General features: G+C 48.0%; 1 protein-coding gene across 2 annotated transcripts in view; it reads right to left on the reverse strand.

The window, feature by feature from the left end:
• The window catches only part of Nup98-96 (nuclear pore complex protein Nup98-96), a 79,301-nt gene that overhangs the window by 21,293 nt on the left and 31,516 nt on the right, over positions 1–26,492 (reverse strand). Inside the window, exons 15-24 of one of the 2 annotated variants that reach the window (XM_077702700.1) lie at positions 22,544–22,776; positions 18,577–18,651; positions 13,170–13,489; positions 11,531–11,670; positions 9,839–9,952; positions 9,462–9,611; positions 8,112–8,250; positions 7,181–7,327; positions 5,993–6,109; positions 1,595–2,020 (exon numbers count right to left, since the gene is read on the reverse strand). In XM_077702700.1, coding sequence (XP_077558826.1) covers positions 1,595–2,020; positions 5,993–6,109; positions 7,181–7,327; positions 8,112–8,250; positions 9,462–9,611; positions 9,839–9,952; positions 11,531–11,670; positions 13,170–13,489; positions 18,577–18,651; positions 22,544–22,776 — 1,861 coding nt within the window. The remainder of the gene's footprint in view (positions 1–1,594; positions 2,021–5,992; positions 6,110–7,180; positions 7,328–8,111; positions 8,251–9,461; positions 9,612–9,838; positions 9,953–11,530; positions 11,671–13,169; positions 13,490–18,576; positions 18,652–22,543; positions 22,777–26,492) is intronic. The other variant, XM_077702701.1, reaches the window with a different exon arrangement.

Genomic DNA, 26,492 nt, shown 5'->3' on the forward strand with positions numbered 1-26,492 from the left:
AGCAACTTAGTACTCATACGTGCAGGTGTTCATTGCCAAAAGTTTGCATACCACAAGGATGAAAATGAGCTACTTTGAAGCTTGGTATACTATTCTGCATAACTCCCAACTTCAATGCAAGAGCATATTTTTTTACTACTTTTGACATTCAAGGCATCCAATATTTCTCGCAGCAAAGCCAGTATGCCCTAAGCAATGGTATCAATAATTTCACTAAAAAATCACTGTTGAATGCTGCGACAGTAACGTACATTTTTAATACAGAGAACATATTTTTATTCCTATATTACTAACTCAAACCTGTTTGCATGAAAATTGTAAGTGCACGGGAAACGTTGCGCAAGAAAGGCGATATGGCTCGCGCGCATCGCAGCGCACGCTTACCGCGACATATCGAACTTTGATTATACCTGATATGGCTGGTCAGGTCGCTTTTAAGATTAAATCTAACGTCGCAGGCATTAATTACAACTACTGGCGTTCAATCGTAACCGGTTGCCCAGTCATGTGCTGCTCCAATGCGCGTCGGCTATGCCGTGCGCGCCGCAGCGTTTGACGCGGCGACCGTTTCTTTCTCAAGGCTAGCGAGCCCACAGTCAAAACACAGCAATAACTAAGCGTGTAAACATCGCAAACCCGACTAAAAGTTCACTTCACGAACCGCTATCGCAAGCGCGCACACCGTGTCACCCTCCGGGGTCTGGCGACGGTAGAGTCACGCGCACCACGAAGCGTTCGATGACCTCCTCCTTTCGAGCCACACAACTTCCCGTAATCTGGCTCGTTATCTCTGGCATTCCCACCGCGATAACGTCCGTGTTGAATACCATAGATTGAACAGAAACTCGGCCGAGCGAAGCGGCGAAAATGAACGCAAACCGCTCGCTACGCAGCTCAGGCGGCCGCCATCTTGCGTTGCGCCTGCGACATCCAATCAGGAGGGTCGTTGTTCTGGGCCCCGACCGGAGGACCAATAGCGCTTCAGCATCTATTTCTAGCTTCGTTTGTGCGTCGTTTCTTTTCTGCCGTTTGTGCGTTTGTGAATGAACGAAGATAAAAGAGACGAGCGGAACCGGAAAGACGATCGCTCGGCCGATCTAACCATATCAAATGGGCCGCGCCCGGTGGCACCGTTGCGGAGATAGAGCGCTCCGAAAATTGCCGTTTTTTCGCCCTTTTGCGCTGATAGTTTGTCACCGCGCCTGACAAAAGTATTTTTTTATGCCACTTCGCGACGCTTTTCAGCGTAAAAACTTTGCAGACGCATAGAATAGGAAACATAGAAGCCGAATATGTGGGTTTCAAAAAAACGATGTTTTGGTCATTTTTCCGAAGTTGAAAGCCGCGTCCCCCCTTAAAAGGGGCAAACCACTTCCCCTATGTCTTTCTTGGTGCCAAAATCAGTGCTAGATGGCTCCATAAACACAATCACAGAAATGCAGTAGATTAGGAACAAGGTACCTGCAAGGGTATTGAAATGTCAAACAGCTTTCTTGCTTTGGTCAGTGACCTACGTTTCATCGTCGCAATAACAAAGGCAGTGAGTAAACAACCCCCTCGCTAGACAAACAGCTGGTGCAACAATCGAACTGACCGTCATCCAGGCTGCTGTTGAAGGCCTTGCCCAGGTGGGTGAGTGTCCACTGGGGGCCAAAGCCGCTCCGGAAGCGGTAGCCAGCCGCGCACGACGTATCGGCCAGAAGGTGCTGGTACTCGTAGAACAGGGACTGCACCAGGGGCACGGGCTCCACCTCCACGGGAATGACCATGGACTCGGCGGCCCGACGAGTCAGCTGCGCATGGGGGGCTGCCTCCACGAATCGTGGCGAGTGGAAGGCGGAGGCGCCAGTGCGGGTGTCACTGAGCCCCGCTGCAGCCGTTGTTCGTCGACCCATGCTGATAAGGTTCTCTGGCAGAGGAGTGGCACCAAACAGGACGTGAGAGGAAGCCAGGTCCGACAGAAGGCGCCTCACAGCGGGTGCTGGCTGGTGCCGGGGGACTATGGCATCTTGGCGCGGAACTGTGGGAAGAGCAATTTGTGGGCAAACGCAGGAGCTTAACAGCAACAACACACCGAGAAACTACAGATTAAAAAAAAAATGATGAGTAGTGACCTCACCCATAGAGGGTTTCTGTTTCCAGAGTACTTCCTTTGTGAGATTTCACATGGTGCTCAATCGTAGGCATATTGTGGCCACAGAATGCATACTTGACTTCATTCGGCTCATGTTTAGTGGTAAAGCTTAACCATGTGAGAGCAATGCAAAGCCGACGTCTTGCCTTGCGAGTAGAATACATTTTAACTGTGGAACCATTTTGTAGGGAAGAAAGAACACCCAACCTTCACTATGTGTCCAAAACACTTCAAAGTTTTAAAATATTAAAGTTTGCCCTCAATGTAGTGCTACTCAGGGGAAGGGGGGTCAAAAAAGAGAAAAGGAGATGAAGACCTGATGATGTCTACCCTTAACATCTCTATTAAACACACGGGTTTTCCTGCAGTTATAGCATGCCATTCAGAGTACCGTATAAACCGGATTATAGGTCGACCCGGTATATAGGTCGATCCCCTACCTTGAGGTGGGAAAAGTTGACAAAAAAAAATAATTCGGCACAGAAGCGCACTCACAATGTCTATATTTATTTTCGACACCCGTCCGTCACTGCCACTCACTATGCCTGCCGAAGTCACTCGTCCGAGCTCTCAGAGTCGTTCGAGGATGACCGCTTCGCACTGTCATCTTCCATGCCATCAGGCGCGTTGCTGATGGAGCACTTCCTGAACGCTCGTGTAACCATGTCGTCGGGCAGCGACTGCCCAGAGAAGGACACCCAGCTTGACACGGTCGCAACCGGCCCGTATAGGTCTTTTTGTTGTCGCCGGCTATCCACTCATTGTACAGTTCGCGGAGCCCGTCCGCGCATGGCCTCCGGAGCGATCGTGAGCGAAGTTCCCGGACGAAGTCCGCCACTTTGTTCTCCAACTCGGGGTGCACCGCTTGACGTCCATGGAATGATCGGTTTCGGGGGTTGCACGCGCACAGCTTAGCTTTCTGGCTCCGCCAGTACCGCACACTCATCGCGACGGCACACTTTTCTCCGAAACGCCTAACTGGCGTTGCGCCGCCATAATCCAATACTGCTCGGTGACTCAATCGCCGTCAGCTTAAACGCCGCGGTGAACTGGCGTCGACTGCCGCCACTCATCTCGGAACAGAGACGTAAAGAAATGTACGCACGCACGCACAATAAACGAGTAAAAGATGAAAAACTAGAGAAAAGCGAAATCAAATAAAGGCCTGATAGTGCGAGAGAGCAGTCCGACACGAATGGCAATGGCGACGGACTGTGCTTGCACACTGTTGCCAGACAACGATTTACATTCTGCCAATGACCGCTATATAAGACGAGGGGTGACTTTTGTGCGGATTTTTTTGGAAAAAAACTCGACCTATATTCCGGTTTATACGGTAAGACATGCATGTTGCATGGCATGAAGTACCAATACGGCAACCGACATGAGTCCTGCGCTGCTTGAGGCTCTAAACATGAGAAAAGTCTTGCACAAGTCCCCAAAAGTGTGACAAGCAGGGGGACAGGCTTACGGCAGCAAACTAACATGTATGGAGAGGTGTGCTGCATACAAAATTATTATTAATGGCTTGTCAGTGCTGATAAAAAGGTCAGACCAAAGCAGCAGGTCCCTCTACTCACTAACGCATTTCCCCACAGCAACTACCGTATAATGCGGAATATAGGTCGAGGCGGAATATAGGTCAACCCCCTTACCTTGTAGCCGAAAAATGCAAAAAAAAAAAAAAAGAGTACCAATCATTCTTTTATTGAGACTATAACTTGTTTCGTCTCAGATTACTCATTTAAAACTGTCTGAAGTATCGTTGGACGACTGCTTCTGGCTCGCTGTCGCCCACACAGCAGGTCGTCCTCGGTGCAGTCCAGGGAATTGCTTATGCGGCATTTCTTAAAGGAGCACTGTCACGAAAATTTCATGTTACACTTTTATTGCTTTTATCGATGCTTAATGGCCTGGTGAACCTGAAACAGCACTTCAAATACTTCAGCGCGCGATAGTTAATTACATTGAACGGCCTGAAAATCGTTTGTTTCAAATTCCCGCGCTTTCATCCCAAACGGCGCATATGACAGAGTCCCGGTTTGACCTCACCGCTTTGTGCGGACGTCACCGTAGCCCGCTTGAGAGGGTGTTGCGCCCGCTCGCCGCTCGTGGGGCCGCGCGTGTGAAGTGACGTCATGAGTTTTTGACGAGCGCTGTCACGTCACTTCTTTTTCCTCTCCTGGAGTGATGTCACGCTGATGTCCATTTGCTGAGTGCCGCTCTGCGCGCTGCTCCGTCGGCGCGATAAATGAGATCCATTTGAACTATGTTCTTCGCGTCGCAGGCCGCTCATATTTCAGCCAGGGCATACTGCTGAGTGAAGGAAGCGAACTGTGCAATAATATTAACGCCGAAAATTGGTGTCCGTGCTCCTTTAAACACTCGCAACACGATGTCATCGTGAAGCGAGCGCAAAGCATGGGACACTCGTGTGCAGAAAGGAGCGACAGCCAGTCTGTGCAGGCGGTCAGCAAACATCTTGGGGTATCCATTCGTAGAGACATCGCACGACACTAGCGGACAAAATTGCCCCTTTGTACAGCAGCACAGGTGCACAGAGCAGTGCCCATGAAACGAGGCCTTCCGAGCGTTGCATACCGAGAGCTGCCCCTTCAGCTAACGCCGCTAGCAACACTTCTTTTGGTAATACCGAACTGGCGCAAGGCGGACACGTCATTGGCCTTGGGAAAACTCATAACTTTTCTTTTAAATGCTGCTGTAAACTGGCACCAAGTGCCTAAACTCATTTTGAGCAAGAAGAAAATTGCACGCACACATTCGCCGACAGCGAGAGAAGCAACAAAACAAAGACGGCGTCGCGTCCGATTGATGGTGGTGGCGATGGTGCCTTTGGGGTTTGGATGGGCTCGATGGGCTGCCCGGTCGCCAGATGACAACTGCTAGTGACTGCAATATAGGTCGAGGGGTGACTTTTCGGCAAATTTTTCTGTAAAAAATCTCGACCTATATTCCGCATTATACGGTAGCTAGATTCATTCTTTCCTTGACCTGCACATTGTTGAGGTGGGCAAAATGCAACGACTTTATAGAAGTAGCGACTTCTGACATCCACTGCTGACCAAGGCCTGCTACTTGGCAAGCGATGAATCAGGAAATGGTCTCGCCTACAACTACCTCTACGCATGTGACACAACTGCTCTACAGAGGAGATGATAGTGAACATGCGTGTCAATATTAATGAAGTGGTGTCACAGCCTCCACGTCAGCTTTGCGATAATAACGCAACAACTGCTGGCATCAAACATTGCACGTTGAATAAGCCTGCATATCTTTACGGTAGCATAAAAAAAATTTACTGCGCAACAGTGCCAACACTTATGCACCTACCTGATAAACAAAAACACAAAAAAACTAGTTTTTTAGTTATTTCATTTTTATTTATAGTTTATTTCAAGCATGGGCCTTACTATACTCGGTGACAACTTAATAACGGCACCGGAAGTTGCCGCTGTGCCTTATCACTGTAGCCGGATGTTTCTCCGCGCGGCGCAAGTAGGGCATTACTGGGAATATTTTGAACGTGGCGTGAGCCGTTCCCGTGATTTTTTGGACTTAATATGCTTATAAACAACTCCAGTGACGACAAACAAACTGCGTGAGACAAGGCAGACGATATCACGCATTCATAGCAAACCGCTTTCAAAACGCGCGCGCACTGACGTCACGGGTCCGGCACTTCGGCGGAGTGATACACTACATGAGGTGGTGCCGTTCTTGAGTTGTAACCGAGTTTACTCTCTATACTGCAGCAGCAGAAGCCCAAGCCAAAAACACCATTCTTGCAAAATGTACACCAAACACCTCCCCCAACAAAATGCCTGCGAAAAGACATGCCTTTGGGTTGAGCAGGCGCAGAGGGCCTGGCATCACTGGCATGAAAGCCCTGCGGGCTCTGGTACGATCCACTGCTCACCAGAGCACGCTTCAGCCGTGGGTGAGCGTAGGCCAGCTCTGAGGAGGAGGAGGAGGAAAGGGGTGCACAGATTGCAGCTCACTGACGCAAGGGCCCATCTCTCTTTCTAGAGTGCATGCGAACATGGCTGCATTACCAAAACTATGACGATACTTCATGGCTTAGAGGACGATAAAAAATATACCTCATCGAAGTGCAGGTCGACGAAATTATTCTGCAACCATTCCCTAAGTCACAGGCCTTGTTGGCTCATACGACAGCCACTAGAACTGGGGCTTTCCTGTCCCATTTTTGCTGTCTTGCTATTTGCTATCCCAGATACCTGCCAAGAAACTTTGGTTTTCCATAAGGGACTGTGAACACAACAAAATAGTGCTCAATGGCATGGCTAGGTATGCATCGGAACACTCATTTCTGCCACAACCTTACAAGCTGACGCCAATGTTCACTGTTTTGCACGCTGCACATAGCAGTGACAAGAGCCCCGACGACCCTTGTTGGGCAGCTTAAATGGAGTGCTGCCCTGGACACATCATCATTTAACAGGGCCCACTTTGTGGCTGCCAAGAGACGGGACTAGAAGTAGAGGAAGACCATCCACTCGATACTCAATGGAGGGAGAAAATTCACAGGCAAGGAATGGTCTAGGGCAGAGGCTGGCAACCTTTTGAGGTGGAGGGCCAAGTTGCGTGAAGCGGGCCGAATGGCAAATGGGTGTGCGTGTGTGTGTGTGTGTGTGTGCGGGGGGGTTCTCGCTGGCAAAGAGAAAAAATCATTGAACTGACAATAATGTTAGTCAATAATTGACAATAATCTGGCTAAGTGTGAAAATTGGGAAAATGCCAACTGGAAGCGATCAATTTGTCTGTTCTTGTCTCCCGTACGTCTAACCCCATTTGAGGTCAAAAGTGGCGCGTCGGCCTTCAGATAGGAAGGGGTGGGGGCTCTGACGGTGTGCTGGGGGCCTCAGATTGCCTACCCCTGGCCTAGGGCATCACAAGACAGGAACAGCTAAAGGAACATAGGAAAGGCCTTCATGCTGCAGTGAATACAAATGGACTGGTAACGATGATGATGAGGATCAAGAGAAAATGGGAGGCCACCCTCACCCAGGTCTTCCTCCTCATCGTCCTCTTCGTCCCGGGCAAAGAAGGAGGCCTTCATGCTCTGCACAGCCTCCGGGCTCACACCCAGGGTTTCCGCAAGCTGCTGGGCAACAGGCACCGCCGGCTTGTTGCCACTCGCACCACCTCCTGCTGCAGGGTCCACAGCCACACAACAGCACGCCATCACACAAGGGCTCTCCCTGTGCGACGGAACTGGAGAAGCCAGCCACACTACGCAATACTTTGAATGCAGTCTCTCCCCCCCCCCTTCCCGGCAGAGGCCAAGGCAGCATGCAGAAGGGCTGCTGTTGCGTTCAGACATTTACAGCTGGTGTCTTTCATTGTCCCATAATTGACCAGCCTAAGCTCTGCCTTAGGCTTGCTGCCCACACACGGAGAGCTCTTACGCATAAATTACAATAATGTAAGTACTACAGGCTTTTACGCACTAATGTGTACCAGTGACGTGCTTATGAATTAACACAAGCTTTGTAGCTTAAAAGAATGTATACAGCCAAGGCTAAGTTACTCAAACATTGTTTGCTATTGAGTGAAAAAAAAAAAAAAAATGTTTCAGTTTATTTTTCTTTTCTCTTAACAACTAAACGTTTTATTCAATTTTGGCAAAAAACGGAAAGCTTCACACTTGTATTACAGATTTCTTTTGGGTGTATATACCATCAAAAGGACATCAATTTAACTTCACCCGAGTATACTGCCTAAAATTCCTAACCTAATAAATCTGGCAGGAACAATATAACAACTATTGCCCACAAAAATAGCACATTTCTCATGCTGAGGAATAAGCCACCCAGGTCTTGTCCCTTTCAAAGCCACAAAGGTCAACATAGGCTCAAAGGTCAACATAGGCTCTAATCTCCCCACAGGGCTGACCCACTTCAGTCCACCAACCCCACCAAGCCAACCAACTTACCAGCATCTCCGTCAGACACTCCAGAAGCAAAAGATGGCTCAAGGTCTTCCATCTCGTCGTCATCCGAGCCGTAGCCGGCCGCAGACTCGACTTCCATGTTGGCTACGCCAGCATTAGCAGCACCGGGCTGGGAACCCTTCTGCACAGTATGAAAGGGAGGGTCAGCATTATCGCAGAGACAACCCCTCCAAGTGGAACTGCCCTGCAAAGCCGTGCTTCATATTGCTTGCCCCAAAGTTAGCTCGGCGATAATTTGACTCGATTAAAAATCAGCTACATTGAAACTTCCTGTTGCTCTCATGAAGGTTTTTGTGCTGAATTTTTAGTCTTAGTGACAAAAGTAAGTTCCCACCTGTTTTCTGGTTATCCATCAATACTCCGCCCATGTTACTTAGTCACTGAACGAGTGAGACACCAACAAACTCAGGAACACCCCTTTTCATTAAGCAAGCCAACATAACCAATTCAAATTTTTCCATCCGGTCGCAAATACACAGGAGTGATATAGCAAACTGCATTGAGTTCGGCATCATATCAGAGAGCATAGCAAGAAAAAAATTGGCACAGCTTGCACCAATGGTCAAGCCTGGAGAAATAGCAGAGCTGGTGGCCCATATCCCTTCGTCGGAGACCTGGCCGTTGCCCCTCACATGGGTTTCCAAACTTGCCACTGAAAGTTCTCCATGACTGGCATGCTCGGATCGTTGTGCCCGCAGGCTTTCACAACTCTCCCAAAGTGGACGGTGTTACCACGTGCTAGAACCCACGGCACTTGCTTCGTGAACTCCGTGTCTGTAGCGCAAGCTCAGCCTCAGCGCTCCCCAGTTCAGGCGCAAATGCACAGCACAGGGAACAGCACACGATAGATCTCACCACAAAAGCTGGGCAGAGTGTTCTTAGAGGTCGAGCTGGCCAACGCCAGGCGCTCTTCACGAGCCACACACTCACGTGCACTCGGTATATTTCAATATTTTGTTTCCGAGCTGCCAGGCGCTCCTCACAAAGAGCACGCTCACATGCGCTCGGCCTTTTTTCTTGGTATTTTTTTTCTGGTAACGCTATACGACAGAACAAAGAGTTTAAACAGCTCTGCTGCTAAAAGTGGTCTGAAGGGGCACATCTGTGCCTTCCAAGGAACAATGGTGCACAGCCTATACTGGAAAAAAATTCCAGGACAGTTTTCAATTATTCGCCACACACAAACACAGAAAGAAAGCTCAGCTTAACGAGGCCCAATGATGTCACATGTTCACTTGGCAACTGCTGCTCAGACAGAGGACGCAGTGAGCTGCTTTCACTTGACCAACGTGTGGCACAGTCGGAAGATTACTAAAAAAAACTCGCACCCACCTGAGCCACTTTTTCGGCAGTGGCGCCGTCGGCTGCTCTCATGGCTGCAGCCTGTGGCGGTGACTTGGCTGCAGTGGCAGCCGTCTGAACCGCAGCCTGGTCCACCTCATTGTCAGGTTCATCCAAGCCATACTTGGAGAAGTGCTTCACCTGGAATGCAGCAAGCACACAAAAGAGAAAAATTCCAAATCACTTTCACGTAAAACACAAGAAAACAGTTTGAGAGCGACAATGAAAGTTCTGCCACTTCAATAGTAGGAACTAGTAGGAACTGCTACTTCAATACAGCAAACAGACACCTCAAAGACAATTGAAAAGCACAACAGTCACGATATTATAAGAAAAGGCGCAACACACTTTAGCCAGCCCGAACTGACCTTGAAGACCCACGACCCAGTTTCTGGCCTGTAGTCAAGAAACTGGCCTCCAAATTTGGCGGTAATCCTTTCCAGTTTTTCGTGATAGCCAAGGTTCTTCAGAGTCTCCGGGTCCTGAAACAAACAATTATTCTCACGTCAATGAAAATAAAAGTGTACAGCATGCCCAATGGCCCGGATGGAAAATGATCATTGAGACTCATGATACAGTGGAATCTCGATGGCACGATTCTGGGTGATACGAATTTCGCGATGATACGAATTTCTGAAAAGTGCCGGCAAAATTGCATTGTGTGCAATGGGAAAAATTTCGGCTCTTACGAATGAACCTGTGCAGCCCGGTGGATGATACGAACGAGCCAGCGAGTTGCTTGACTGCCGAGCGAGCAAGGGACGGCGACATATGGGCTCTGTCTTCCCTCTTAGTCATTCTTTCTCTAGGAACGGCCGGGCTGTTTTCTGCTCGCGAAAACACATGGCGCACTCCACAGGCGCGCTGATGCCGCCGCGAAACCACCCGCACCTGCCCGCACGCTGCGCGAGGCATGGCCGGCCGCGGCAACATGGCGGCGGCTTCAGTCGAGAAGTGATGCGGGGCGCTCGAGCGACCGCTTCTAACCGCTCTTTAAAATGCCGCTCAAAGCATGCCCAATGTTTCTTGTGTGGTAAATGAGCTAATAATGTAGACAAAAACAGTGCAATAAAACATCATCCGCGCCGCTAGTGAAAGCGAGCATGAAATATCTGCCGGGAAGCTAAGCCGAAACATCCCCGCGGCGGAGCCAGCCGGCTGTTTCGAGCACTTCAAAACTGCCGCCATGAGGCGCACACCTTCCCATTGGCGCAAGTCGTCGGGCTCCTCCCACTGCCACGCGCGAGGCGCGTCATTTTCTGACCGAGGCACAGGCAGCCGCAGGCGCGGAGTCGTCGACGCGGGTGTGAGAATATCGCGCGCACCGCGATATTCTTCAGCTTGGGCACAGCGAGTGAGGAGACAAAAGTCCAGAAAGGACCGCTCGGCGACATGGAGGTTAAAAAAAAAAGCCGAAAATTGTCACGGATTTCTTTCCAGCGGAAGTAAGAAAAGAAATAAAAGAAAACTTTTTTAGTGCTAATTTTTTTTTGGTTTGTGTTGGTTCATACGAATTTCGGATGATACGAATATTTTTCGCGGTCCCGCGAGATTCGTATCATCAAGATTTTACTGCAGTTATACTATCCACTGAACTGAAATGTAAATAAATATATAAAAAAAAACGCATGAACAGCACTGCATGCCGGCAAACCCTGTATTGAAACAACAAAGATTAGAAAGCTTAGTACCTTAAGCCAATCAATAGAATTCTGAAGTTTGCTTTCCTTGCTCTAACAAAAGAGGATAGAAATAAAAAAGGGAGCAAATACCTGTGAAAATGCAACTAATTCAGGAAACAGTGAAATGCTGTTCCTGGCAGTTCACGTACCCCTAGGCAGCCGCTTTACAAGGTTATATGCCACTGTTCTGCACAGCATGCACACCCACAAGGGAAAGCACGGAATTATATTCCTTGAAGAGTGCAGCAACTACGACTTCTGACGTCTTTGCAGGAACCTTACACGAAGAATGCCACAACCGGCACTGCCATAAGGGGCCACTTTTAATTGTTTTGCAGAGTGAGCTTGTTTCACAAAAGTGATGCTTGCGACACTCACCTGGATTGGCTCCCGGCTAGTCTTGTTGATGGGCCACACCCTGTCGAGGGTCACCTGAGCCTCCCGGTTGAGGCCCTCGCCCAAGGGGGGCTTGTCATCGTCCTCAGGGTAGACCGTGATCTCCATGCGGCGGAAGTGCACTGCACACAGCACCATCAAGCCTGGTCACGCACAAGCTCCCATAGAGGACGCTGGTCCTCTATCAACTAACACACTTAGCCGGCACTAATTAGCTGAAACATTCAAAATTTCGGTTCTGACAAAACTGCTAGAACACTGTACCCCCACTACGGTTGCTTGCGGCCATCATGTGCGATGTCGTGGTACCACTAATGTGTGCACGATTACCTAGCACTGACCAGTGGGTAGGCCTCTATTCGTTTCGTAATCAGGCAAAGTACTGACCAGGTGGTTCTAACACGACAGCACCTCCCTGGGACATGCCCATCAATGAATATGTGCAGTGCAACGTAAAACCTCCTCCACACTGTATGCCTAGGGGAGCTGAGCAGCCCTTAGCAAGTGATAAGAAAAAGTGGGAGGACACCACTGAGAAGAGCCTCAATCTTGAGGCAGTGCACCACAAGCCCACATCAAAAGCAATCACCCCATGGACGAAATCGGATCAACCTTTATGCAGGACAGCAAGAAAGAGCTAGTTGTTCGGCCTCTTTGTGCAGCACGGGGAACCCCACCTTTTTATTATGCAGATACGCATGTGAAGAATTCTAAAACCAGATGATCAAAACCGCTAAACTGAATGTGCTGAAGTGAATGTGTGGAGAAAAGATGCCCTACCACGAAGGTCACTGACATTCGAGCCAAACTTTCAGAAGGAAAACTCAACTGGTTTGGCTACGTAATGACGACATATGGCAGACGACAGACTCTACTGACAGGACGCTGAAGTTGAAAGCTCTGAGAAAGAGGGCACAGGGTTGACCGAAGAACACTATCACAGGTTATACGTCGCAAACATGGAAGTGAAGGTGTTTGAAGGAGAAAAAAAAAAGAGTAAGCATTTCCCCGAGACCAGCTTTATTGATAAGCAGCCACCCCCCCACCCTTAAGAACTGCCTGTGTTCCCATCCTTTCAATTCAAGTTACCTCTTGCAAGATGTTCAGTATGCGTAGTTGACAAAATACGGACACACCCTTCTCACACAAACAATGAATGATGAGATCCCGGCCAGAGTTACTCAATATACGCCAGTTGCGAAACTCCCCATAGGCCAGCCCCATGCATCAAAGAGCGGTCCACAGCTGACCCCCTGCGCTGGGGCAAGTGTGGGGAAAGTGGACTAGACTGCCATCTATTGAGACAAAACTGAAGTAGTGCTCAAGCGCTTGCGGCTGCTGCCATAAATCAAAAAGGAAAAAACATGGAAACAAGTAAACATTCTCTAATTTGATGTACCTTAACCAAAAAAGCAAGCTGCACTTTACTCAGTTGTGTTATCAAGTAAATGGTTAGCCAAGTCCAGTTTTTGCCCCCTAGATGCAGTGCCAATACACTTGCCCCTCAGCTACAGCAAAGCAGAAGCGCTTGCACAGCCCCCCTGATTGTGACGTGGAGTTCTGCAACTGGTGCACACGAAAGAGCTCTGGATTGTGGCCCCTGCCTGCCTCGCCAGCTCACCAATCTCGTCCAGGTTGAGGCCCGTCACGTCAACCAAGCCCGGGAAGAAGACGCTGCCGTAGTTGTCCCGAACCACGGCAAAGTTCTCAACAAGGCAGCGGCCGTCGGGGCCCACCATTTCCGCCAGTTCCTTCATGGACGGAATCGTGTAGTAGCCCGGCCGGGTGAGCACAATGCCCGCGGGGTGTGCCGGCTTGCTCGGGTCCGGCGCCGGGTCGGTCAGCGAGTCCTCTCCGGAGTCGGATCCCGACAGGTAGCGCAGCCGGTTGCCTCGGGCGGCACCAAGCGCCGACACGGTGTCATCCAGGCTTTGCAGGTTGCTGCCAGGAGGGAAGGAAGAACGTCCACTTTGCGCCTCTAGCCAAGCCTCCGATCACAGTCTGAATTTCATACTAACATACCGTGTACTTACTCAAATATAAGGCGATGTGTTTTTCCGAAAACAGTGCCCTTGATGTCTGCCCCCGCTTTATATTCGAGGTAAACGGCTTCAATGCTCGCTTTGGTGTGGGGAAAGGCAGACCCATTTCACGTGAAAATGAAATTACGTTTTAATGTTTATAACTTCGCTAGGACAATCTTGCCTTGGGACCGAACCGCGCATTGGAACCAATATGCACCTATACAGTTGCCTTTTGCACCTTTTTGGAGGCGGGAATGGAAATATGTAAATTTTCTAGCTGGTTCTTCTGCCTTAAATTAGTGCTCACACATCCTCTTGGGTCCCTCAACTCGCCCTCTGTCTTGTAGTCGTGACCGCCTTATAAAGAATAAAGACGGTACACAATAGAGAAAATTGTCACTCAAGTGCTGCACCCCCACGAGGGCTGCCATAGCAGCTGGCAGTGTTCCATTCTTACTGGGCCTTACTTGCAACATGGATACTTTTTGGTCCTTGTCTAGTATGACTCTTTGAAACAAACCCTGAATAATAAATTTTTTAAGAGCTATGTTTTGGTATTGATGAAACAAAGTTAATTACTTTTTTTTTTAAACAACCATATCGTGGTATTTTGCTAGCACAAACAATTTCCAAGCTTGTTCTTAAAGGAGCCATGAAGACAAAATACAAGTTGGATTTATTGGAAAGACTGCTTAGTCCCGATAACAATGATACCAATATCATCGCAATCTTCGCACAAATAACGGAGATATTAAAGAAAACGTGTGAAGCAGTCGCGACCCCCTAGCCAATTTCCCGCAACTTTTCTATGACGTCACGGAACCTTGTTTGTTCGATTGGCGGCCCCCTAACTGAACTGTCGCGACGACACAAGACCGGACGTCTGTAATGGGGCCTCTAGTTCCATTTGACCGCATCACTTGAATGCTAACGTGCAGTTAACGCACTGAAAATTATGTTTTATTGTTGGCCCGTATGACGTCATTCTTGCTCATAACACGTCACTGTGGCGCAAAATTTGAAAGTTTTTATATACTTCTTGCTTTTTTTCGTTAAAAAAACATCTTTTGTGGCTGTAATGTAGCTGAGTGAGATACTGAATCCTAGTTCTTTCAAACTAAACGAAGTTGTATTTTCTCTTCATGGCTCCTTTAAGCCATGCAAAGTAAATATGGGATGCTTCTCTGCAGTACATGACGGCACACTACTTGAAATGTGGCTCACATAGACAGTACACCCCCAGATTTCCCTCTAGTATATATTAGTATGACACACCATGCCCATCATTTAAACCCCTCCCAGAGGTGCACCATCTTTTCTTTCATAGTGTGGCAGTTTCAATTCTTCTCGAATGTTTGACATTGATTTTGGGGGGTTTATTGCAGCATAGTTGTATACCTGGATTGTGAAGCACATAAGAGCACAGTTTTTAATGCCTGCTTAACATCATGCACATGGGCCCTTATTTCTCATTTTGATGCCCCCATTTCCACTCCTTACCTATACAACAAGGGCATTTTTGTGCAATGCTGACTTGCACAACTATGTCGAAAGGAAGGAGGTACACAAATGCACATGCAATGTCAGGGCTATGTCAGCTGCATACCCGAGTCTTTTTTATGTCACCAATTTATCTTGTTCCAACATGTATGCTCTAAGATGTTTTAAGGGAAGGGCTTCCCCAGGGCAAGCTGTCGGTTCAATAACTTCCTCGACTACAAAAGAAGTTGAGGGGGGACGTGGAAAGTAAAACGACTTTTTAGTTATGGACCAAATTGAATCAAATTACGAGCATTTATGTAACTAATCATTTAAACAACAAAACTGAAATCGTTTTAAGGATACCTTCTATACTTTTTAAGTTAGAAGACTAATTACCCGAAACTTGCATTCAGCATAATTAACTAATTAGGCAAGAAGTCAGATTTTTACGTCAGTGTGATCAGAAATGTCTATTCTGTGCAAGGAAGCTATTAGATTATTGCATTATATCCTTTAGGCATAAAGAAAGAACAAGAGAAGTTTCACCTTCCTTTCGAAATCACAAATAGTTTCATGTCTAAAAGAAAGTGAAACTTCTGTCTTTCTTTTTGGATACCTAAAGCAAATAAAGCAATAATCTAATAGCTTCCTTGCACAGAATAGACCTTCCTGATCATGCTCACATAAATATCTTGTTGAGTTCTTGCCTAATTAGTTCTTGCCTAATTAGTCCCATAACTCGAAAAGTATATAAGATATTTTTAACCTGATTTAAGTTTTGTTATTAGGTTAGTTAACTGCATAAATTCTCCTACTTTGACTAAATTTGGTCCATAAATTACAAAAACAGTTCTACTTGCCACGTCCCCCAATTAAACAAGGCAATCATAGGAAATGCGCTATGCGGACCACACTGTTGGCAGAGTGTGCTTTGTGGCCAAGGGGCACTGACACAAAATTTTGAAGGCGAGATAACTTCGGAGATAGATTGGTGGGAACACATATACATCATCGGCAAAATATCAGCGCCGAATACAGCCTAGAACATATTTAAAATCAATTTTAAAGAGTGCGAAACGCAACCGAGCAGCCAGCAGAGGACCACGTGCAATCGACATCCCGAGGATATGGTGTAAATAAACAACACCCAAACACGTCACGAGTTTGTGTTTGCCGCTTCCGCACTGCCGGCGTTTTTCGCCGGCTCGCCCGGCTCGCCGCTCCAATCGGAGGGCCGGAGGTCGGAGCTTCTGCTCTCGAGAACGAACGACCCGATCATTGGCGGCGGAAGCGCCGTGATTTCATCAGCTCATCGGGCAGCTGGCCGCGACCAAAGTTCTACAGCGATTCCAGGCACTCTGTTTCTATTACTGTTTATTACCATTGGATGCGAAAACGCGCCGGAGGCACGAAAAGCCCACTGAGCTAGCCGCACGGTCGCTGTGCAGGCGGCGGCCACGGCCGCGAAGTGGCCCAGGCCGGCGCAGGTAGCTCGAGTGATAGCTTGTTACCACTGCACGAAATTGTCCCCAAGTTCCGACCATGGTGGCTTACATGAGAAAGGAGTTAATGATGCGATGGCGAGTTGCATTAAAAATTGTCATCAGCACCGCTTACGAGAGCGGCACTCGAATATCCACCGCAGTGCTAAGCCGAACACATCTGTAGGCGGACCTGTAGGCAGACCGGCCGGCTGCTCCCAGCGCGCGTCTTGCCACCCACCGTCTCGAGCGTTGCGCGTCGTTCTTTAGCCGCGGTAGCATTTCCACTTGCAGCGCCTGCGTCACATCCACGGTCGCTTTTTAATTAAGCGCCTCACGAGATCAGTACGTGGGGGCATTCGCAGAAACTGCCGTCGATGCAGATTCGACAGTGCTACGGCGGCTCTCCTCTGTGATATCCCTCCGACGGTCACGTGGTCATCTTTGTTCACACAAAATCCACAAAATCCATCGTTTCGCGGCACTTGCTGAAACCGAAACTGCGACTGGCCGCATTGAAAATGCCTCTAATTAAACAACCGTCGCACGCTGAAGCAAATGAGGTTTCTACAGGTTATAAGTAGGTCACTAGCTACTTATTGCAACAAAAAAACAAGATGCAAAATTTTTGTGTCAGTGCCCCTTTAAAGCAAAAATGGGAGAAGTAAACTCAGAGAGAGAAAAAACTACCAAAGAATGCTGGAAAAAAAAAAATCCCGGGCCATCTCAACTGAAGCATGCAGTGTCGAAGTGGCGTCTTAGCGTTTTTGCCAACGGAAATGAAACCGTTGGGGGTAGAGGTGTACAGCTTTGCTGTAAAAGTCCCTTATCTTTGAAGTACAAAGCTCTTTAACATGGGCATAAACGAGTGTCCCGGCGTTTTTTTGGTATGTGTAACGTTCTAGCTCGAGGCTTAAACAAGTTTCCTGGTGTCTTAGTAATGTGACTACATGAGACGACGATTACGACGATGACGACGACGACGACAGGCGACGCCAACAGCCCCAACCCCATGGGGCTTCGCCCCTAAAAAACAGCTCAGTGGGTTATACTAGTTGCTATACTAGTTCATTTACTCTTGTGTATCGATCCACTCGTCTGCCCTTTTAGTGATGTTCTCAACATTTTTACCCTCCTGCCAAAAGCCCTAAAGTGGGACTGCAGTATCGGTAAATAAATACTATCGTATAATGCGGAATATAGGTCGAGATTTTTTACAGAAGAATTTGCCGAAAAGTCACCCCTCGACCTATATTGCAGTCACTGGCAGTTGCCATCTGGCGACCGGGCAGCCCATCGAGCCCATCCAAACCCCAAAGGCACCATCGCCACCACCATCAATGGGATGCGACGCCATCTTTGTTTTGTTGCTTCTCTCGCTGTCGGCGAATGTGTGCGTGCAGTTTTCTTCTTGCTCAAAATGAGTTTAGGCACTTGGTGCCAGTTAACAGCAGCATTTAAAAGAAAAGTTGGGGGTTTTCCAAGGCCAATGACGTGTCCGCCTTGTGCCAGTTCGGTATCGCCAAAAGAAGTTGCTAGTGGCGTTAGCTGAAGGGGCAGCTCGGTATGCAACGCTCGGAAGGCCTCGTTTCATGGGCGCTGCTCTGAGCACCTGTGCTGCTGTACAAAGGGGCAAATTTTGTCCGCTAGCGTTGTGCGATGTCTCTACGAATGGATACACCAAGATGTTTGCTGACCGCCTGCACAGACTGGCTGTCGCTCCGTTCGTTCCCATGCTTTGCGCTCGCTTCCCGATGACATCGTCTTGCGAGTGTTTAAGAAGTGCTGCATAAGCAATTCCCTGGACTGCACCGAGGACGACCTGCTGTGTGGGCGACAGCGAGCCAGAAGCAGTCATACGACGATACTTCAGACAGTTTTAAATGAGTAATCTGAGACGAAACAAGTTACAGTCTCAATAAAACAATGGTTGGTACCTAATTATTTTTTTTTTTGACCTCGACCTATATTCCGCATTATACGGTAAATAAGAAACAAACCTGGCCTCAAACAGAGGCAGGTAGCGTGCAAGAGTACCCACCTTTTGGGTTTCTCTGTTTGTGGGGCACTCGTCATAGTGAAGCTTGGCTCGTTGGGAGTGAGTGGGGAGTGGCCACTAAAAACAAAGACATCAAAAGAAGGCCTCTGGCATTGTCGACCAAACACTGTCACAAGGCAGGAGAAAAACGGCTCGCAGTTTTTCGGCACAGTTTCAGTGCTCAGCCAAGGCCCCTTAAACACTGCTCACAATGACATTTGGGCAGCGTACAGTAGTTGGAACTCTGCGTATCTCCAGCAATGCTTGAAAGTGACAGAAAGTTGCAAGAGTTAATTTCATTTTAGTGCAGTTGCAGGGGTGAGACAGCTGAACCAGATTTGGGAGCAGCTTTTGGAGCAGCGAAAATTTGATTTTGGAGCAGAAGAACCTTGATTCGGAGCAGAAGAACGACATTTATTATGTCACCTTAGAAGCCTAAAAAATCAAATTTTTGGCCACTCGGGGGGAGAAGGGGGGGGGGGTGGGTGGGGGGGGGGGGGGGGGGGGAGTGCGCTTTTTAATCGGTTTTGACCGTACATAACACTGAAACAGCCTTTCAATAAAGTTTTTTCTACCTGAGTATCACAAGGAATGAACTACACTACCTCTTTCAAACCATTTTTACATTCTTGGGCTCTATGCATAGATAACGCGGAGTTTCGTTGAAAATATCGAATTGAAAAACTAAGCAATTTTAAGGAATTTTTATTATCCTGCGAATGCCGAAGTTATGTTTGTAATCCCAGACACGGCGTTACGCACAACTGAGGGCCACGGCAAAAGTTGCGCAAAGCGAGGTGACAGTCGTCGCACCCCACCAGCCCTCCCATTTCAAGCCCCAAGAAGGGCGTTCACAACGATCGTAATTACAGTAGTGGTATGTTTAGTCACCTCCCTTTTGGCATTAAATTTCAATTCAGATAGATGAACCATTATTACTAGCGTGCGATAATAGCCAGTCCCGCTATCGGATACTGCATGAACATATGGCGGTGATGCAGCCTGCGCCGCCACTTCTGCAGTGTCCATTGTCCCACCCCTGCCGCTCGCAAGCTCACTATCAATAGCAACAATAACTCGGCGTTTTATAGTGCAGCAATGAGTCCCAAATGTCACTTCAAGCACGCACCGCACCTCACACTCAAGGCTGAAACACGGCGATATCGCGGGTAGCCCGTTGTTTTTGATGAACCCTCGTATTTCTAGTCGCGTAACTTCCCGCAACAGGTCAAATGTAAACCCGGCCACCCCCATAACCAAAACCGCGGTAGAAATTGGCGAAGAGCACTCTGCCTGAACCACGAGAAACTGCTTCGCCCAGCGGTCATGTTTTCCAATCTTCGCCGCACCGAGATGGCGGTGCCCAGTAATGTCGTTCTGGAGATGCGGCGCTCCCAAAATTACCGTTTTAAAATCAACTTGCACAAGTAGTTTGTGAAAACTTTAATAATTCGCACAATATAACATGGGCAACCCGACATTGTTACTTTCGAAAAAAACTACCCCGTGGACAATTTTATGCGGGGTTTTTATTGAATGATCAATCAATTAAACCTTTACAAACATTACACCTTTACAAACCTTTACATTCAAGGCACTGGAAAATTATGCCGTCAGTAAGCATTTTCCCCCACTGAAATTGACGGGAGCGTTAAAATCCTTGGCTCTCATACTGTTTTGGAGCAGTTTGGCGCAATTTTTGCAATTTTGAAGCTTTTGGAGCAGCCTGGCGCAGGAAAAGGAATTTGTATCAAAACTGCGCAATATGCGCAGCTGTCTCACCCCTGGCAGTTGGCAACAGCATAGAATGGGGCATGGGTGAAAGGTCTGTACATAAGTTCAGCCAAACATTGTTGCACTGACAATTCATATAGAGAATTTTTGGGTACCCCGAGGTAAATGCAATGTTTTGTAGGCCATGCTTTATTTTAACGAGACTAGTCCCTGTTCCTCAACACAATTTCATTTCATTTATTAATACTGTTAGCCCAGAAGTGGGCCGTTACAGGGTGGAAGGACAAAAAGTTTCACTCGAAAGCAGGTTATCAAGTTGAAACAATATTTCTCGGGGCTGTAGCGAGCAACAGCTCAAATTATACATAAAAATGGAACACTCACGGAAAGCAATACACGCGGTCAGAGCTGGACAATGACTCAACGCTTTCAGACAACGCTTTGCGACGCCAGGAAGGCGGCACCAATAAACAAGCATAGGCGTTATCATGCGAGTAACAAAAAGCACTCAGACATAAAACAAAAAAAAAAAGAATGACATTCAGCCACAATATTATTCACAGAAAAAACCGTTTCAGATTACCTTCAAATGACGCAAGCGAAGAGCATCTGATTGTGGCCTCAGGCAGCATATTCCACCAGACATTCTACCATGAATGATATTCTACCAGACAAAATAGTAATTACTGTGAAGCTACCGCTTTTAATGTTTGCCACTCAAAATGTATCAGCAGCAAACAAACAGGTCATGTACAAGTGCAATTTCCTGAACATTTAGGCAGCCCACCCTTACTCAAAAAAGAAGCACCACCAGCATTTATATTTTTATGAAGGAAAGAAAATGAACGCACATTTACAATGGGACTCAATGTTGGCCTAGCATGTGGTGGCAATCTTCTAGTCTTGCTTGGTTTGCTTCAACTTCCATGCCCAATTTTTATAAACAAATCATATATAACAGCCTTCATATAACTCTGCTCAGTTCACACCCCTCAGCCCTCTAGTCCTTCCCTCACAAATCTCCCTTATACTACCCACAAAAACCTCCAGCTTGTTACAAATCAAACAGGCGGCTTCGTCCCGATAATGGACTCCGAATGACCTAGCTTTTGATTCTCACAGTGTAGATGTGGAGGCGAATAGGCCTATAGACAAATGTCAAAATATTCCATGCAGCTGCAAGAGCATGGAATATTTTCCATGCATAGGCAAAGGAAAGGAGTGATTACATTTAAATGCCACTGTTCGGAACACCTCTCGTGTATTTATGCCTATCTGACTTTAAAACACTAGTACGTTGTTGAACATGTCAGTGCAAACCAATTTTTGATGGCAGTGATGCCTTGGCACTTTACTCTCTTGCCAGTGCCTTTACATTGCTGTCCTTAACTATGCCCTCTTCCCTTTACAAACACAACATTTGTCTGCAGAGAAACAGCAACATACTAAACCAGTTTAACATTCTTCAAGGCCTCGTGAAAGGAAAGGCACAAACGGGCCAACGATGGAATCATAGCTTCTGAACTGCTGTTGCTCGAACCCAGGTCAGCACCAAAACCTGAGACTCTACCACCACGTCCCAGAAGCTGATATGCAGGGCCATTTTAGCAGAAGCTTAATACTGACACGAAAATTCGGTGTCACGTCTTTTTTGCTGCTCTGGGTGCCTACCAGCCCAGTAATCATAGAACGGCACATTAGATGGTCAAACGCAGTGTAAACAATTATTTACAGCCTCACTTATTCCTGTCAGTTCTGGTTTCAGCAAAACAAACATCCAGACAGCCGCCATGACAAGATGGCGCTCATGACATAACTGTTCTCATCGCATAACAACTGGCCTGTATGTGCGCGCGCATAGCCAGACCAGCCATAACTGCATGTGCCTGGGCAGCATGACGCCAGTCCCAAACTGCGGAGCAGCATGCCCCAATAATAGCCAGCGCTTTGCCTATGTCACGGGAGCCCTGACGTCGGCAGTTTGGGGCGAGGTGATGCCGAAGCCAAAAGGGTATCCGTCCTAAGCTTTCTAGTGCGTGCAAAGGTTAAAATTGATTTAAAATATGTTGTACTGAACTGTTTAAACTCCCTGAAAGAGATCTCAACATACAAAGTAAAGCAGACGATCACCCTGTGGTCGGGTCCAAAAATAAAGCTGACCATTATTCTGCGGTCTGGTCCACAGATTAGGCAGTGCTCTGCGATTAGCAGGTATGCTCTGCGCCCCAGGGCATACCTGTCTTTGAGTGGAATGGTCAGCGGAGCCCGACTGGGTGTGCCCGATGGCTGGGCTATCGGGGTGGATGTCCGGTTGAGGGCTGGGGACGGAGTGGATGCCAGCAGCGAGCTGGCGCTCAGTTCGTCTGGCACATCCTTGGTCTTGATCACCAGCTTCTTGATGCTCCGCCGCGGAGTGAACGGCTCCACGGTGTCCTCCTCGTCATCTAGCCCACTGAACAGCGTCGACTTCTGCCCAAGGGAAGGAAGGAAAGGGAAACAACCTGTGTGCGCACCCTCCTGTCCTTCCGAAAGACCATGTCTGAACAGTGAGACAAATAGCTTCAAGATACCAGCCCCTCATGCCACTTCAGTAGGTTCTCACTATAGGGTAGCCAGGGACAATTCTTGTTTGGCTGCCCCACAACCTGATAAGGTGCACCAAACAGAAAACGTGTGGGGGTGCTCAGAAACACGCAAATGTGCAGTGACGAGTACTAGTTCCCTGCAGTTGAGAAGAGTAACACCCCCCTCCCTTGCAAGAAAAAGCTTACTATGGTCCCAAAATAAAGCTTCTCTAGAGTGAAGCCATGCAAGTACTATATTGATATCCTAGTTGTTTGGTTAACCTTGCTACCAGTGAAAAAGCTTGCAAACTGAAGCAAGCAGTCCAGTACTTTGTTCAATAAATGTAATGACATCTAGCAGCTTTTCGAAGCCTAACTCAGGTGCACCTGTACATGCAGCACGAACAAAAGATTGCCGACCTTAATACCATATAGTGCCGCATATAAGTCGACTTTTTTTTCAAAAATCGGGACCCCAAGTTTAGGGGGGTAGGCTTATACGCGGAGCCCAAGTTAACTAGGGGGTGGGGGGGAAGGAGAGAGAAATTTAAGCAAACCTTGGCAAGTGACGTTTCGTGTATATATATATAGGCACTATAGCATCAATAATTAAAAAGATTTGCACATCCTTTTTTCACCTTAGTTCTACAATTTAAAAACGTCGCCCGAACGCGGCGATGAAAACGCGGCCATGAAAACTTGCGACCAGCGCAATCAGCTTCGGCACAGGCACAGGCTCTGGATCGGCTTCCGTGATCCCGCATAGTGCCGCATAGCACCGAAGAAGAAGAAGAAGAAGAAGAAATTTATTTTCCGAAAACATATTTACATAACAATAGGCCGAATAGGCCTAGCAAGCACTCGGCCGCCTTCTCTGGAGTCCACTGTGAAGCACGCAACAGGACGACACCGAAATGCCACCAACTAGTCGGCAGAGTTACAGCGCGGCTTTCAAGCGTAAAGTTATTCTTCATGCCGAGGCCACGAACAACTTGGCAGCGGAGCGTCATTACGGCATTTCAGAAAAATGCATCCTAAGTTGGCGGCAACAAAGGGACAAGCTTTTTGCGTGCGCAGGATCGCGCATGTGCTTCCGGGGACCGAAGGAAGGAAAGTATCCTGTCGTTGAAGAAGAAGTGGAGAAGTGGGTGAAAAAACAGAGAGACAAAGGCCTGAGCGTGTCCTACGAGGACATTCAGGGGAAGGCTCGCAGTGTCGTGAATGAATTGAAGATCGCCCGCAGCGAGTTCAAAGTTTCAAAGAAGTGGGTTACGAACTTCATGAAGCGAAACGGGCTCAGTTTGAAAAGGCGTACCACGGTTTGCCAGAAGCTACCCGACACTTACGACGAGAAGAAGGAAGCCTTCCTGGAGTTCGTAACTGAACTGAAGGAGCAGCATGCCTTCACACTCGGCCAGATCGGTAACGCCGATCAGACGCCCGTCTGGTTTGATATGCCAAGTGAGCGGACGGTCGCAGTTAAAGGGGAGTGGCAAGTGCGTGTGATGATGATGGGCAACGTGCACAACCGATTTACGGTGATGTTGTGCTGCACTGCCGATGGCCACAAACTTCCTCCCTTCATAGTGTTTAAGCGCAAAACGATGCCCAAGGAGAAATTCCTCCCCAAAGTGATCGTTCGCGTGAACGAAAAGGGGTTTTTTACTAAGGAGACCGTCCTTGAATGGTTCCGCCTCGTGTGGCTCCGGCGCCTAGGCGGTCTCGTTAAGGGGACGTGCTCCTCCAAACAACTTTGTTTTTAATAATGAAGTTAGGAGGCTGAAATTTTCACAGCTTGTAGAGATTGAGCTCCTCTGGTCATATATGTAATCAGATTTTGAATAGCTGCTCCGGATAAAATGTTACGCGGCATGACTTTCAGAAAAATGGCTTTTTTGTGCACACTTTTTTTTATAGTAAAAACATTTCCTGAAACTTTTAAAATAGCCTAGGTGGTTCCTTATGAACTGCAAAGTGCACAAATCTACCTGAAAAAGCCTCATCATCATTTTCCTCACCACGAAAAAAAAATGACTGGTAGTGTGCCTTTTTTTGTTCTGTATATTTTTGCTTTATGACCGTCAGAAATATCTAAGGACACAAATTGCATAATGAACAAGATTTGTGCACTCTACGTGTTATAATGAACATCTGTGCAAAATTTCATACTGATACGACAACTTTAAGTGGGAAAATAAGTGTGCACAAACTCAGAAAACGGACAAAAACAACAAGCTGAGAAAAACGCAATTGAAAGTTTATTTCTTTGGCAGATTCAGAAATTCTTGCTCGAACAACATGAAATTTGATGGGGATACAGTCTGAAATGTCCATGGGGATACAGTCTGAAATGGGGATACAGTCTGAAAAGGTACTAAAACTAGAATGCTCCTGCTGCATAAGTTGCACCCTCACGGTTTTTGCTGGGGTAGTCCTTGGTATGGGACCGTTTCACCAGGCTGCGGCAATGGGGCTAGCCTTAGCAGTCAGCTTGGCAAACATCTGCCTGATCCTCCGCTGGTGACTTGCATTGTTTAGTCTGACCAGTTCTTCTGAAGGGAAGATTCCCAGTTCTTGGAGAACTTGCTCAAAGCTAGTGTAGCCCCTGTTGAACCACAACCCTGCAAGGGCAGTGGCAGTCTCCACTACAGTGAACTGCAGTTGTACGATAGCGTCCTGTGCCAGATGCGCAGTGCTGCTTCCGTCTCCATGGCATGGGATGAGCAGTCGACATTTTTTTCACACACAAGAGGCATGAAAGGCTTGCCACACTTCCTCTTCTTGCTCATGAAGCTTTTGGTGGCGGCTGCAAGTAGTTTGACAGCACCTCAAAATCCAGGCAGAGACCAGTGTCAAGAGAAATGGCAGTGCCAACACTGTTGTGGCTCGTGTCTAAGCTTCTGCCAAGTACCATCAAAAATCACACTGAGGTCAGTCTGACCAGCTTGCAACGCAGTTACTTGCCTTGCTTCAGCAAGGTTGTCAGAGACGCCTTTTGTGGCCGCAACATGAACTTTCTTGGCAGTGTTGTAGAACGTCTTTTGATACTGTGGTTTTGGTAGACCAAGAATGGCACAAAACCTGCACAGCTGATCGTGTCCCATGCCAACCACGCGTGCAGCGAGTACCGTTTTCACATTGACGGCGAAACTATCACGGGGACTTCCCCTGCAGAGTTCCGGTTTGTGGCCTCCGCGACTGACGGCGGCAGCGCGCTGCGACGAGCAAACAGAAGAAATCACTCCCGCAGGGCACTTCTCGTTTTTGCACTTCAGTTCCAGTACCGATGCGAGGCCCTTCCGCTTGTTCGCAACCTCAACTACGACGAGTTCGCACTTCCCGCACGTCGCGCACACGGTGCCACTCAAGGTCAGTCAGAGCGCCGACTTCACAGATAACTGCACCGCTCCCGTGGCTGGCTGTCTCCTCACCTTGGAAGGCTGCCGACTTCTCCGATGCGCTTATAAAGCCGATATCTTCGCTGATAAAATCAGCCCCGCCTGGTAGAGCCGCGCTTGCAACGCTTGAAGGCCCGGCGCCGTTAGGCCTCACGGTGCCGGTCATGCCGGCATTGGCCGTGGTCGTCACAATGCTGCGCCGCTTGCGCTTTCCTTTGTACCG

The sequence above is a fragment of the Haemaphysalis longicornis genome, unplaced genomic scaffold (assembly GCF_048455015.1).
Source record: "Haemaphysalis longicornis isolate Haplotype H1 unplaced genomic scaffold, Haemaphysalis longicornis Haplotype H1 scaffold_3, whole genome shotgun sequence".
Taxonomy (NCBI): domain Eukaryota; kingdom Metazoa; phylum Arthropoda; class Arachnida; order Ixodida; family Ixodidae; genus Haemaphysalis; species Haemaphysalis longicornis.